This window comes from Nyctereutes procyonoides, unplaced genomic scaffold (genome assembly GCF_905146905.1).
Source record: "Nyctereutes procyonoides isolate TBG_1078 unplaced genomic scaffold, NYPRO_anot_genome, whole genome shotgun sequence".
NCBI classification, from domain to species: domain Eukaryota; kingdom Metazoa; phylum Chordata; class Mammalia; order Carnivora; family Canidae; genus Nyctereutes; species Nyctereutes procyonoides.
In genome coordinates, this window is record NW_026575052.1 from 25,850,424 (window position 1) to 25,866,284 (window position 15,861).

Genomic DNA, 15,861 nt, shown 5'->3' on the forward strand with positions numbered 1-15,861 from the left:
CAACTTACTCTCAAATGGATCAAAAAATATGTAAAATATAAATAAAAGGCAAATATGAAAGCAAATTGGACAGAATGTTAACAACTGTGAATCTAGATCAGGGTATATGGAAGTTCTTCAGAGTATTCAGGCAACTTTTCTGTAAGTTTAAAATTATACCAAATGCAAAGTTAAAAAAAAAAAAATCTGGTCACTAAAATCAGGCTTAGCCTTGGACTTACCTGCCTCTCACTCACTCGAAGAGGGCCAAACACAATACACTGGATTAGCTTAGCCACCAGCATCAAAACACAGCATGCAGTATTTACTAGAACCTGTTTACAAACCAAAGAAACAAAGTTTATTTCCTCCTATTGAAAAGTAAAAGCAGCTCTAAAAATTTCGTATTAGAGGGGCGCCTGGGTGGCTCAGTCAGTTAAGCATCTGCCTTCGGCTTAGGTCTTGATCCCAGGATCCCGGGATGGAGCCCCATGTCTTGTCAGGCTTCCTGCTCATCCGGCAGTCTGCTTCTCCCTCTCCCTCAGCCCCTCTCCCTGCTTGTGTATGTGCTCTCTCTCACTCACGCTTTCTCGTTCTCTCTCAAATAAAATCTTTTATAAAAATTTTGTATTAAGAATTCAGCAATCATTCCTAATGACTGAGCCTCTCCAGTTTAAGTAATATTTGAAGGGGCACACTTTTATGTGTGGAGGAGAGATGAGGAGTGGGAAGGAGAGGTATCAGCTTACCATTTAATTCACCAAGCCCTGTTCCAATATGTACCATCCAGCAGGCCACCTTCCCTTTCAGCCTTTACTGAACTGTATGTAAACTTTGTACTGAATGTACAGAACTGTATGCACCTTGCAAGCCACAGATATCTCCTAGGGACATCATTCCTACATTTAGATTTTAATAGCCTTGAATAAAACTTTTCTAGAAGTTGAAGTTATCATGAAGTAAAATCCAGCATCCAAATATCCTACTCTGCCCTGCCAAACAAATAGCAGGTGAGGTTGATGGTCACATAAAAGCCCTAAGACCATAAAAAACTAAGCACCCCCAATACATACATACACACACACAAACATGCACGCACGAGCACTACAATGGGACAATCTGCCAGTCAAAAGATAAATGTCCTCCACGCTCAGTGTTGGCCTTCATGTAAAGATTCTGGGGCATCAGAGGTAAATGGAATTGAGAAACCAGAAAGAAGGAAGAAGGGGTATCTGAGAACTGGAATGCAACCAGGAGCCACCAATGTAAAACCAAGGCCTTCTTCAACAGGAGGTGGGAAATCTCTTTCCTTAGATTATTAAGATATGGATACCCCAATACCTAAACAGCAAATCTAACACAAAATGAAAGAGGGGGCTGCCCTTGACCAAGATGCTAGTGGGGCACATCTTATCACTGATGCTCAAATGATTTTTAAAACTCTGCTTGAGGGGATCCCTGGGTGGCGCAGCGGTTTGGCGCCTGCCTTTGGCCCAGGGCGCGATCCTGGAGACCCGGGATCGAATCCCACATCAGGCTCCCGGTGCATGGAGCCTGCTTCTCCCTCTGCCTGTGTCTCTGCCTCTCTCTCTCTCTCTCTGTGACTATCAAATAAATTAAAAAAAAAAAAAAAAAAAAAAAAAAACCTCTGCTTGAGGGACATGAGGGTAGCTCAGCGGTTGAGCATTTGCCTTCAGCTCAAGTCATGATCCCGGGTCTGGGGATCGAGTCCCACATCAGGCTCCCTACATGGAGCCTGCTTCTCCCTCTGTGTCTCTGCCTCTCTCTCTGCATCTCTCATGAATAAATAAATAAAACCTTTAAAAAAATAAAACTCTCCATGACCCCAAAAGCCATAAAAGACCTTGATAAAGACAGTAAACATGACTTTTATTGAGAGCAAATGGAAATGAACCCCAACTCAACGTAGACTGTCTCAAGCTTTGATTCACTAACTTTACAAGAAGGTTGCCACATTCTTCTTCCTGGGTCATTCTTCCCTCTGCTCTTAAAAGAAGCAAATCATATTGTGGAAGGAAAAAAAAAAAAAAAGATGTCAGATCCCCCTTAGTATCTCATCCCATCCGCTTTGGCAGCCCTGATTCATTACAAGATTAAATTAGGTTTAGTCCTATTCTGCCTAATGGGATAAGGAAATGTGATACATTTTTAAAGAATTAAAAAAAAAAAGTTCATCTGAAACTGTTCTGGTAATTAAATCCTGCAAATAATCAGGAAAAAAAAAAAACAAGTTACCGAAAACATCCTATATCCCTAACTTGTGACTCCCTGTAGAACAGCCCTATTTGAAACAGTCCAACAAATAGCTTAGAATATTAATTTTTAAGGAGATGAAATAGATGTGAAAAAGGTTCATTTTCACTATGTTCTAAACCAGCCAATGGGAACTTCAGTCAGGAAAATTTCATCAGACAAAATCACAACCACAACCCTTCAGGGCCACCTCTCCTAGCTGAGCAGAATTTTTTTTGTTTTAAAGTAAACTCTACCACCAACAGAGGCCAGGACCTCACAACCCTGAGGATCAAGAGTCACATGATCTATCGACTGAGCCAGCCAGGTGCCCCTGAACACAATTTTTAAAATCACAACACAATTTTTAAAAAGAATTCTTGCCGGTTTTGCATGTAGGCATTGGAAATAGGGAAATAAAGTCCACACATTTAGCACCAACTTGTTCAAGGCTTGTGAGAGATTAAGAGAAATGAAGGAGCTCTGGACCCTGCATTCAAAGAGCTTTTAGTATCTACAGGACACAGAACTTGATAAGCATCTAACAACACACCAAGCAGGTTGCTGGGAGCATAATCAATGCAGGAGAAGAAAGTAAATTTGGGGTGGCTTAATCATTGATCTACCCAAAAGCACATTCTTGTGCATCTTGGGTTACAAAACAAAAAGTAAAGTATTATTTATCATTTCTCAGTTACATTTCTTAAGGTTCAAAAATGCAGTTTAAAAAAAAATCTGTATTTTTTTAAGTGAAAGTCTGTCATAATCCCATCACTCATAAACATTTCTTACTTTAATTTCAATGGAAGATTTAAAAATTAGCAAAGGTAAGAAAGAAAAAAAGCTTGAGAAAATATACTGATATTAGAAAGGGAATTTATGTAAAAAAGAGCTAACCTTTTGTGAACTTTATATGAAAGCTAGAGCTACACAGAATTGGAAGCAACTAAAAATTATTTTAAGATGATGAACAAAGTGTTTTTAAAAACACTTTCAGGATTATTAATAACTTTTTTTCTATGTCTATTTATAGAAAAATGGTTTAATATATGATAAATTCTGAACTTTAAAACTGACAAAGCCTTGAAAAATTGCAAATATGGAAAAAACATAATTGTAGCATTCCTCACTTAAAAGTATATCCCACCAACTATATACTTCAATTAAAAAAAAAAACTTGTACAAAATTTTTTTTTACCTATGTGTGAGCATTTGCTAAATTTCACACTGTATAAAATTGTGTTTCTGGGCCTCTGAATAGGAGAGAAAGATAAATAAATGAATACTTCTTTCTACTGGGGATAAGTGTTATTTTCTAACTGAAGTAAAATATTTCATTCTAAAAAATTAAATAAATAAATATATATATATATATATATATATATATATATATATATATATATATTAAAGCAAATCCCAAATCAGATCCCATAGGGTCACCAGTAATATTCTTATAGAAACCACACTTTAGCCTAGATGTGTAAATCCACAGAACCAGGAAACCTTCAATAATCAAAATGAGGCTCATCTCCAGCAAGCCTGGTCTGAACCACCACTTTATCCACACAGACCACACTAAAAGTACTAACTTCATTTTTTCTGTTCTATGCAACTGCTAGTTTTTCCTTGCAGGTAGAATCCAAACTTAAATGTAAAGATAAGGGGTTCACTGGAGCACTGTTCACTAATGGCAGAAAAATGGAGAAAAAGTAAATGTTCCCCCAGAGAGACAAGTTCAATAAACTGCAAAACAGTCACTCAGTGGAATACCATGAAGCTGAGAAAATTAACTCAACAGCTTTGCTACTTACTAGCATTGTCTGGAACCTTCCAGATCATTTGTTCACTGAAAAAAAAGCAAGGTGTAGAAATGCCATTACCATGCTACCCTGTATGCAAAAGAGAAAGGGTATGCATCCGTACACACAGACGCCTTCGTATCATTGTAGATGTGGACAGTGTCAAGGACTTGATCAACCTGGATGTTTCTTAGTCTCCTATTCAACACCAGCATTACTTACAAGCACATGGTAATGGCCACTTCTGGGAAAGGGAAGCAAATTTACTCTTCACTATACGTCACTTGTGTCATTTTTAACTTCTGTACCATGATCATGTGTTATTTCTTTTAATTAATTTTTCTAAAGTTTAGAGTCCACTGAACTTTCTGACCAGTTCTAAAGTTCCACATTTATTTTTCCTATCATGATAGGAGACTGATAACTAGGTAAAACCCAAACTGGGTGGCCTCAGTGATCCTGTTATATGGTGTTTCTATTGTATTAAAATACTTCAGAAGAGTTTCTCATATCTAATGCAGTGTAAAAAATTAAATAGTATTTTTAAGACCTCACAGAAAATCTTTCTTTTGGATTTAGCCTTCACAAAACAGAAACAGGTTTTGTTTATGCCTGAGTAGCCTAGAACAGAAAACATCAGATAATAGTGACCCAAGGAACCTCTACTTAATCAGGCTTGAAGTAATTCCCTTTAAGGCCCTGTAAGAAAATTTCCCTCCCAGAATGGTTCTACTGTGCTACTTGAAAACAACAGAAACTAAATTATAAAACAGTTTAGCCTGAGAGGAAAAGAGGAAAGAGTGATAACTCTCTTAAACAGCTTAGCCACATTTATCACTATGTAACCCTGGAGGTATTTTTGATCCTGTAAAATGCTGGCCACAATGGGGTGTTATTTATGAGTTTGTGATGAAATGTGGTTCTACTATCAGGAACTGTCCCAAGGACTGGATCAATATGGTATTTCTTAGTCTCCTATTTAACACCAGCACTAACCCCCATCTCCACACCATTTGTCTGTCTCTTCCCTGTAAGAACAACTGGAATATGTTATCTCTCTGCAGGCTCTAACAAGCATAAAATTCAATAAAGGGGCACCCTTGGTGGTGAGCCTCAGACTCTTGGTTTTGGCTTGGGTCATGATCTCAGGGTCGTGAGACTGAGCCCTGAGTCCAGCTCCACGCTCAGTGCAGAGTCAGCTTGAGACTCGCTCTCCCTCTCCCTCCGTCCCCCACCCCCACACTACTCCTACTCTCACATTCCTGCTCTCTCTCTCAAATAAATAAATCTTAAAAAACAAAAAAATGAAATGCGAAGATGCATACCCCCCCATTACATGGATGATCAGATTCCTCTTTTCACAATATCAAGGAAATAAGTGAGTTTATGTATACAGAGCACTCAGCATGCACTTAGCAAGCAATCAAATGGTCTCTTTCCCCCTCACCTGAGGATATTTCCTATATTTTCAAGTTGTTTATTTAGGCTCATATCCTATTATTTAGAAACGTAGTCTTTCTCTTTAGCTGCCCCAACATTTCTAAAGCCAATATTTTTCTCTCTACTTCTTTGGAATATTCAACTTATATAGACTCAAACCTAGTAAATTACTTTTAATTCTGAAGTTTCGTAATTATATGAAGATGAGCTCTTTAAAGCAGAAGTCAGCCATTTTTCTCTAATGGGCTATCAGATAATAAATATTTTAGGCTCAGTAGGCCATACGCTGTCACAAAGTCTTCCTCTTAAGAAAAAGAACTTAAAAAATATAAAAACCATCATTAGCTAACAGACTGTACAAAATAGGCCAGGCCAAATAGGCCACTAGTTTGCCCATCCCTGCTCTAAATGGTCAGTTCACTTTTCTCCATTTTCATTTTTGGTGATTTTTCCCCCCTAGAGACTTCTATTTAAATAACTTGATTTGCATAAACTAACCCAGAACTTTAACACTTATTTCGTATTCCCATTTCTCCATTTTACCATGTCCTGCTCTTTAAAAATTTTAGAAGCAGGGATCCCTGGGTGGCACAGCGGTTTGGTGCCTGCCTTTGGCCCAGGGCGCGATCCTGGAGACCCGGGATCGAATCCCACGTCGGGCTCCCGGCCTGCTTCTCCCTCTGCCTGTGTCTCTGCCTCTCTCTCTCTCTCTCTCTCTCTCTCTGTGACTATCATAAAAATAAAAAAAAATTAATAAATAAATAAAAATTAAAAAAAAATTTTAGAAGCAAGTCTGTAAAAAAATAGGGGAGGGAGAGGAACAGAAAGGAGACAGTAATGAAAATAACAAGAATAAAGACGTGCAAAAGCCAAATACACCTGTACAATTCAAAACAATATTATAGATTGGATCAAGAGGTACTTTAACGCAAGTAACATCTGAAAAGTGTAAAATAAAACTAGAGGGATCCCTGGGTGGCGCAGCGGTTTGGCGCCTGCCTTTGGCCCAGGGCGCGATCCTGGAAACTCGGGATCGAATCCCACGTCGGGCTCCCGGTGCATGGAGCCTGCTTCTCTCTCTGCCTGTGTCTCTGCCTCTCTCTCTCTCTCCCTGTGTGACTATCATAAATAAGTAAAAATTAAAAAAAAAAAAAAAAGAATTTAAAACTAGAAATGAGCAACAAAACCTAATCCCGTATGAAACTTTAGAATGAAAGTTCTAGAAAGACATGAAGAAACAAGTGATCACATCAAATGTGGGGATCTACTAGTGTGAGAACCCTGGAGCCTCCGCTCCAACCTATTCTCAACACCCACACCAAGGGGGCCACTTGGAGAGACCTCCTTTGGGGAGGTCTTAATTCACATCTCCTGGCCTCTTCCCATTTACATAATCCCTCCTCACCACTGCTGCCAAAGGTGCCCCCTGAGGAAAACGTATCATCATGACAGGCTCTCCTCCCCTCCCACTTAAACCCTATGGCCCACAAAATGATGTCCATACTCCTTAGCAGGGCAGTCAAGATGTACATAATCTGACCCTCACCCCACATCCTATCCTCCCTAATCCATTTCTCAACCACCAATGTGCCTAAAAAAATCACTTGGGACATTTGTCAAAATGAAGATTCCAAGGCTCTGCCCCTCCCCTTGAATTGAACCCTGGATAGAATCTGAGAAACTACATTTTTCTAGTACCAGGTTGCCATTCTGAGAAATACACCGTTACAGGGGTTGGTCACTTCCTTCACCTCCTGGGACTCCTGGATCTCACTTTTACCTTCCCAACCTCACTCAATCATAGCACCCAACGGAGTTGTAATTTAAGAGCCCAGTGGGGATCCCTGGGTGGCGCAGCGGTTTAGCGCCTGCCTTTGGCCCAGGGCGCGATCCTGGAGACCCGGGATCGAATCCCACGTCGGGCTCCCAGTGCATGGAGCCTGCTTCTCCCTCTGCCTGTGTCTCTGCCTCTCTCTCTCTCTGTGTGACTATCATAAATAAATAATTAAAAAATATATATATTAAGAGCCCAGTGTATGGGCCGCTCTGCATAGGCCCTGCACCACCTTTCATACACTGTCTGAACTTCACATGCTGCTGTCTTCTCCACATGCAGTACACCATGCTACTTGCTGAGATCCTTCTCACCTCCCAAGGCTGGGTATAAATACCATCTTTCATGCATTCTTCCCCTAGGCATCACTTCCTCTTTCTTCCAGACTCTGCTATTTTCTTTATACATCTATCATCACTTATCAAATTTTGCTTTATGTGTATATGGATTTGAGGGTCAGGGGAAAGGGTTCACAGCTATGCCCTCCAGAGTACCCCTAAATGGTAGCTCTGAAAGGGTTTGAGTTTATATTAATCAAAACCTCCTGAGATGCTATCAGACCTACATTAATTTAAATTGTGATCTACAAAGGTAAGTTTTAAAAGATTCCAATATGCCGAATAACAGCTATCATGATTTGCAAATTGGCGGAAAGATCCGTTTTTGTTTCGTCTTGCTTGGTTTTTTAAAAATTGAATCTGAATGTCTTTGGGCAGGGTGCCAAAGGGATCCATTTTGACCAAGGCCCCACCATAAATATTCACTCAATCATGCCGTCAGGCTAAGGAAACAGGCTTTTGAGATGTGACTCCTGCTCAGCTACTAAAGCAGAGACTATGCCATGGGCGATGAGGAAAGCTTACAGAGCACACGTGGAGGGTCTGAGAAACCAAGGCAGGTTGCCATGAAAGTGAGAACCACCAGGAAGGAGGTTAGAAAAACAGTAAGATCACCTGAAAAATGAAAACAATCGACAGATCAGGAAGAAATGTGAAACCTGCTTTTAGGTAAGATCGCTAAAGAAAAAACTGGAGGGAAATGTAAATTTTCTGAAAAGAAGTATTTTTTTGCAGGAAAATCAACAGGCTTTTTGTAGTGTTTTATGAAAAGTGTTAACCTTGGAATTTGAACAAGGGTTTGGTAAAAACAAAAACAAAAAACTCCCGGGGGGGGGGGGTGCGTGTGTGTGTGTGTAAGTTCACTAAACAATAGTAGTTCAATTCTATAGTGGTTCTGCCTCAAAGGCTTATTTAGATCTTGTACTTATACATCAAAGAATACGTTATAATCTTCACATTTGGCAGAAACACTCTTCACATCACTTTAAGTTGTTTACCTGCTAACTCAAATGAAAAAAATAGATTGGCGAGAAGACAAAAGAGGAGTTCTTTCTCTTCTTCTCCCCTACTGTTTACACAGTACCAAGTGGCAAGTGCTCAGCCTGGAAGGAATAAAACTTCACCCTTCACTGCCTGCTACTAATCTCTCCATCAGAAGGACCAAGAGACTGAATCCACAGCCCACCGAGTTCATAAATCCCACAGCTTCCTGGTGAAGCACAGTGGGATTAATTACAACAAATGAGTCGTATATCATCCTCGCTCCTTGGAATATTAATGTTAGTCATTTACAGCCTACTCTTAACCCCAAATGAGAACTGTAGGAGAAGACAAGCCCCAAGACACCGCGGCAAACCCAAGTGACAGACTTAAATCCTGGCTCCACTTTTCTGACCCGTGTGTGCGCGCGCACGTGTACCTACGCGGCATTCAAGGCCAAAAGGTGGAAGCAAACAAAGTTCTTTAGCCGAAACCGTGTTGGTCTGCCCAGCCTGGCAGGATCTGTCCTAAGGGGCGCAGCCAGCACCTATGCCTTGTAGGTGCTGCTTATCTCGCGCTGGCAGACGAACTGCAGACGCCGCGGCAGAGTGGGCCACGGGAGGGAGAAGGCCCGGGGCGCGAAGCAGGAGGCTGCTCCGGCCGCCGCTGTTCGCCCGCCCTCAGACATCCAGGGAAACCGCCTAAGCCACCCGGGAAAGGCAACGGGAAAGGCAGCACGGCCTGCAGGCGCGCCGGACCCGGCCAGGCACTCCCGCGCTCGACGGCAAGGGGAGAAACAAAAACGAAAACAAAACAGCAAAGGAAGAGAAAAGTTACGGGACATGGCCGGGGCCCTCGGGGGCGTCCCAGCACAGCCCGGTGCGTCCGACTCCGCGCCCCGCGGGCCCAGCCGGGAGCCTCTCCGCGGCTCCGCGGCTCCGCGGCTCCGCGGCCGCCGGACGCGGGGTCCCGGGGCCCGGGCGACCCCCCCCCGCCCCCCAGGCCGCGCGCCGCGGGCCCCGGGGCGGCGACCCCGGCCCAGCCACGCCCCCCGCGCATAATGGGCGCCACGGCGGCCCCCGCCCCGCCGGCCCGCTCCGCCGCGGCCCGGGCAGCGTCGCTCACCCACACGAACAGGCTGTCGGAGAGCAGGTACTGGGCCACGTCGCGGGCGCGGGGGCCGCCGGCGCCGGGCCGCGCGGGCACGGCCAGCTCCGCCTGCAGCGGGGCGGTTGGCGGCTCCGGCTCCCCCGGCTCGGCCTCGGGCTGGCTGAGGGCGCGGTAGGCGCTGACGATGGTGCCGAGCAGGGCCAGGCCGCTGAGGCCCGTGTAGGTGCGGAGGCTGGGCCAGGGGAAGCGCTCCAGGAAGAGCAGCGGCATGGCGGCAGCGGCGGCCTCCAGGCCCCAGGCCTCCCCGAGCCGCGGCCGGGCCCCGCGGCGGCCTCGCGAACGGCGCCCTCGGGCTCTGGCGTCGCCGCCGCCGCCGCCGCCGCCGCCGCCGCCGCGCCGCGCCGGGCCGGGCCGCTCCTGGCCGCTCGCGCCGCTCCGCCCCGCGCCGCTCCCGCTGCTGCCCCTGCCGGCGCGGAAGAGCCTCGGCGGGCTCGGGGCGGGCCCCCCCACCCCAGCCGGGCGCGGGCGGGACGGGCGCGGGGGCGCGGCCTCCGGCCCCGGCCCCCGCCCCCAGCCCCCGCCCCCAGCAGTCGCGCCGCCGGCAGCCCCGCCCCGCCCCGCCCCGCCCCGCCGGGTCAGCGCCCTCCCGGGGCCCCCGCGGGCCGAGCCGCCGAGCCGCCGAGCCCAAGCGCCACCCGGCCTGGGGCCGCACCCGCCGCCCGTGCACACCTGCGGGCCTAGCAGCTCCCTGGCGGTCAGAGATGCTGCGGAGGGACGAACAGGCTCGGCCCTCAGAAAGAGGATCGTTAATCCACAGCCTTGAATTGAATCAGCCTTGAATCAACAGCCAGGAAGGTTACCTGAGTTTCTGTTGTTCACTAACGGCCTGGAGCAGCGTCTAAAACGGACCTTGATTTTTAGCAGGAAATGAAAATGTGTCCCGTCACTCACCAGGTAGGTATATAAGATAGTGCAGCTTCTTTGGAAAATTGTTAGTTCCTCAAACACACGAGTGACCCCTTGACTTCACGATCCCACGACTAGACATACCCAAGAGAAATGAAAACAGAACTCCACGCAAAAGTTGTACCCAAGTGTTGATAGCAGCCTTATTCATAATAAATAGCCGAGGGTGGAAACAAGTCATGGCTCTCAAGTGATGTATGGGCAAAATACAATCCATACAACGGACCATTATTCAGACATGAAAACAAGTACTCACAGGACACATGCTACAACATGGAGAAACCTTGAACATGCTAAGTGAAAGCAGCCGGATACAAAAGGCCACACATTGTGGTTCCATTTATACCAAACATCCGGAATGGGCAAATACATATACAGACCCAGAAAGCAAATTAATGGTTGCTGGGGTGGATGGGGGTGGGCGGTGGAGGGTAAAAGCTAAATATGGATTTTTTTTTTAAATTGTGTTGACAGCTCCACAACTCTGAATTTAGTAAAGATCATTTTATTGTGCACTTTCATTAAGCTCTGACCAAAAAAAAAAAAAAAAAAAACGCTACTCCAAAAAAGTGAGCTTGAATTATGCCTGCACATGCTCCAGAGTAGGTGCTCAGTAAATATGTTCAAGCTTACAAACTTTCAAAAGAAAAGGACTAAGCCATTTTCAAGTCTCTGTCATCCCTAATATTCTAAAAGGCTATTAATTAGAAAACAAAGATTTCTCGAAGTTATTACCATCCACTTTGGAATTTTTAGAAACATCCTATTCAAGGGCCTGTGATGGAACAAAACAATTTGGCTTTGGAGACCGGGATGTGGTTACTTACACTTTTTTTTTTTTTTTTTTTAATAGGCTCCACACTCAGCATGGAGCCCAACGTGGAGTTTGATCTCCTGACCCTGAGATGGAGACCCTGGAGCTGAGATCAAGAGTTGGATGCTTATTAACTAAGCCACTCAGGAAATCCTCTGAATTTTTTTTTTTTTTTAGCATGGTCAAAACTCACCTTCTAAAAGCAATTACTGTTTGTTTGGTTTTTTTTTTTTTTTTTTTGCATTGTATTCTACTCCATCAAAGGACCAGGGGAGGAGGCAAGACACAGAGGAATTAATATTTAAGTGAGCCCAGGAAGCCTGGACATAGGTAAAGGGACTATCTTAATCACTTGAGTCTTAAGGCTCAAATGTGGCAGGAAGGTAAGCATACCAGACCTTAAAAGGCTGGTCCAGCTTAGACAAGAAAATCTGTAGAGTCCACGATGGAAGCTAGAGCTCTCTGCACTCTCACCCTCGTTTCAGAGTACCATTTATGCTTTCTGGATTCCTCAGAAACTTTGAGCAGGCCCCAAAGTCTCCTAATGATGACTGAGAAACTGAATTTTCTGCCTTCTCTATAGAATGGTGCCTCTGATTTGGCTTGATTTAAAGGATTTTTTTTTTTAATTATCATTTCAGACAAACCAGTTTGTATAGATTGAGTCACACCTAGATACATTATTGCTATACTTTTTAAATATCTGACATCCTTTCATATTCTATGACTTCATTTGATTTTCACCATCCTTTGAGAAAGGCTGAGTAGTTTGTTGTTCTTGAAGATCCTCAAAATCCTGGAAACTGAATTTCATTATCTAACCAATAACCTTAAATGTACTCCCACAGAGAACTCTGTTGTTTCATTAGTTGGACCAATGTGTTCCACTACTAAATCTAGCAGAGGGAAAAACATTAACCAACTCAAGTTGTAGGGAAAAAAGTTAATGGGCATATTTCAATTTTTAAAAGCTTTTCTTTAATAATTTTTCATAGCTTTTTGGTAGTTGCTATAAAATATACTAGTAAAATTCTCAGAGAAATTTAACAACTTTATCAGGTTTTGTTCGACTTTTGTTCAGATATAAAACCTCAAGGCTGTGGTTTTATGACACATCTGTTGTCTTTTGGGTACACTGCTTCTATTTAAGATGCTGAAATGACATTACACAGTATTACATAAGCAGCAAGCATGGTATCACAGAACATCATGACTTCCAGGCAAGTTTGAGGAAAAAAAACCCTAAAGGAACTAACAGAGATTAATAGATGGGGAAATAGACTCCCTCCCCCTCCCCCCCCCATGATACCACAACATACAGTTAGCAAAATTCTGCGGCAGCTTCTAAATCCCAGTCTTCAGGTTGCAAATTCAGGGACCCCTTCACAGTGCAGGAAACTAGATCTGCCTAAGACCCCTACTAACACACATCGGGGAAGTGCCAGCAGGAGAGGGCAACATCAATGCCTCGGTTCTTCAGGCCTTCGCTATTCTATCAAGTTGTCTCTTACCTAATGGCCCCTGGCCAACACCACTGAAAAAGAACTGTGCAGGATTTCTAATGGCACACTAAGGGTAGTAGCCACACACAAGGAATCATTCTGTTTTATTTTTTTAATTGAAGTGACAATAAAATAAAATTTAAAAAAAAGTGACCATTTTAATCAAACTTTTACTTTACAAATATAAAAATATAACCAAAACTTCAGTTTCCTTTATACATTTTCTGTAAGTGTAATGCCATAAAAATTCTCAAAGCCAAACCATAAATGATGCTAGTACACTAGGATGTAAACACAGTTATCAAAAGCTTTACGTTTTTATATGTGCTGATCTTTCCCTCAACAGAGAACATAATACATTTTCCCAATTTTTCTCTAGTCCTACGGTTACAATTCATCATTAAAATACAAATTACACCTAAACTGGCTTCATTAAGACTTACTTAGGTTTTATTCAGTTTTTTTCACAAAAACAAGCTTGATAAATATGAGCTAATGTTAAAATATATTTTATGGCTCAAGTCAAATTACAGTATTATGTTTCTCATCACATATCTGAACAACAAAGGCAAACTACCTGAAATGAGTCCAGTTTAACCCAAATAATAATGGATGCAAAACAAGTGGAATAATTATAAAGAAATCAAACCTTTGCTATGGAAGTGGACTTGTAGTACAGTCAAAAACCACGAAGACTTCTCTGGGGAAGCAACATACAAACCACACACCCCCTGAAGCAGTCTTAGTAATCGGCCCATACTGTCCCAAACACCATGAACCAGTGAAAACATTAAGTTTGAGAAACTCCAACATGGAAAAGCTACTCCAAGCATTTCACCTCAAGTGACAGAGCAAGTACTTAAAAAACAAAGTCATTGGGGCGCCTGGGTGGCTCAGCGGTTGAGCACCTGCCTTCGGCTCAGGGCGTGATCCCAAGGTCCTGGGATCCAGTCCCTCATCGGGCTCGCTGCATGGAGCCTGCTTCTCCCTCTGCTTATGTCTCTGTCTCTCTCTCTCTCTGTGTCTCTCATGAATAAATAAATTAAAATCTTAAAAAAAAAAGTCATTAAAAACCTGAGAGCTTAAGAGTCCCATAATTTAAGAGAGGAAATTTTACACTGCTTGCTTGCTGGCCTGTTGAATTTGGAGGACCTCTACTTCTCACTTCAATTAAGCATGTTAGGAAACAGACTGGCTAATCTGGCTATGTTTTATCCAAATAAATACTAATTGAATGGAACATGTTAATAAAATAATAACCATATAAGCTAACATAAGACAATGATAAAAAATAAATCTCATTGATCTGTTAAAAGTATAAAATCATAAAATTATCATAATGCCATTTTAAATATTATCTACTTATTAAAAAGTCACAAGTCTTCATCACTTGGGGAAAAAAACAAATTTCACTTCTTCAAAGGGGTATCAATTCTAAATGACTGAAAACATCTGAGTAAAACTTTTAGTTTTATCCCCCAAACAAGTATTTTCCAGTACCATTTAGTAGATTTATGTAGAATATGCACTACTTGGACTACTCAGGGAAAACAACATGGCATATATTGTTCTTATACAATGCAAAAGAGGACTCTCATTTATAAACAAGTCTGGAACACAGGAGGCATTCAAAACTACGTATCAGTCCATCAAGAGTTCACATTAAAATTATTCAGTATTTAATATGTAGAGAATTGGAATGTACAATTTAAGACTGTTAGTTCTTGAAGAAGTACAGTTAAGAATTTAAATACATTGAAACAATTGTTAAACAATCCCTTGTACCTTCTTCTAATGTTCTAGGAATACATCAGATTTAAATTCCCTAGTTCTCCATCAGGAAATCTAAAACATGAGTATTAAGATACAATTGTAGCTGACTAGTTCAAAGACAGCTTAAAAAAAAAAAATCTGTGTGCTGTCAATTTTACATTCAAAACCAGACATTTTAACATTGTAAAGTTAGGAACCCAGCCACCTTAAATCAAAGGTTTTTCTCACCTGGGCCCCAACATATAGATGACTGACTCAAGCACTTACTGCAAAGTATTGATCAAGAATTCATTTCTAGGTCAAAGCTTGTATTACAAAGAATATGAGTAGCCCAAATCAGATCTCTTCAACTTAAACAGCATTTTATAATATCAAGTCCACCTCATCCCATCCTCCCCAAATGGCAAGCGCTAGTGCATCTGAAATGTGGTTACTACAGCTTTACACTTGGATGCCAAAGGCAACCATAGAAGGTGGGCTGGAACAAGCTGTTTCCATATCTGCCTTCTGCAACCTTGATAAGGCTCAGCTAATCATTGAATTCACCAGTAAAACTACAGTAAGTAATAAATATGCTAATATAAACCACAGGGACAGAATTATTAGCCCTTAAGGGAAGAGGACTATCCACAGAATTAGTGGCTTTTTCAAAGGAAATCACAAGTCATTTTTGGTCCTAGAGTCTGGTGCTCATCTACTATTAAGCATAAGCATGGTCACAATCACTACTTGACATATAACCTTGTGAAGGCTTGACAGGACTTCAGCTAAGTAAACTTGAACCTCTATTCATACAGTTGCTCTTGATAGGATTTTCTCAAGTCTAAATAAGGAAGAATTTACAAAATGCCTTTCAATTCACCCAATATTCAGGAGACCAGGCCTGTGATTGGTATGATGATGATATAAGAATAATCAAAAGTTCATTTCTGTCAATCTCTTAAAAACTACAGGAATCTCTCTTAAGTAGCTGTATCTTACAAGATCTCCTTTTCATTAAGCCTATAGTCAATATACTTATAAGGCATACATGACATACTTGGACCATTAAGCAATGATACAGCCAGCAAAC

General features: G+C 42.5%; 1 protein-coding gene across 1 annotated transcript in view; it reads right to left on the minus strand.

Annotated features, from left to right (window-relative positions):
* AMFR (autocrine motility factor receptor) overlaps positions 1 to 10,118 on the minus strand; it is a 44,286-nt gene extending 34,168 nt beyond the window's left edge. The window contains exons 1-2 of the mRNA XM_055331962.1: positions 9,750 to 10,118; positions 222 to 314 (exon numbers count right to left, since the gene is read on the minus strand). Of these exons, the coding sequence (XP_055187937.1) occupies positions 222 to 314; positions 9,750 to 10,004 (348 nt within the window). The 5' untranslated portion in view covers positions 10,005 to 10,118. The remainder of the gene's footprint in view (positions 1 to 221; positions 315 to 9,749) is intronic.
* Between the last annotated feature and the right edge of the window lie 5,743 nt (positions 10,119 to 15,861).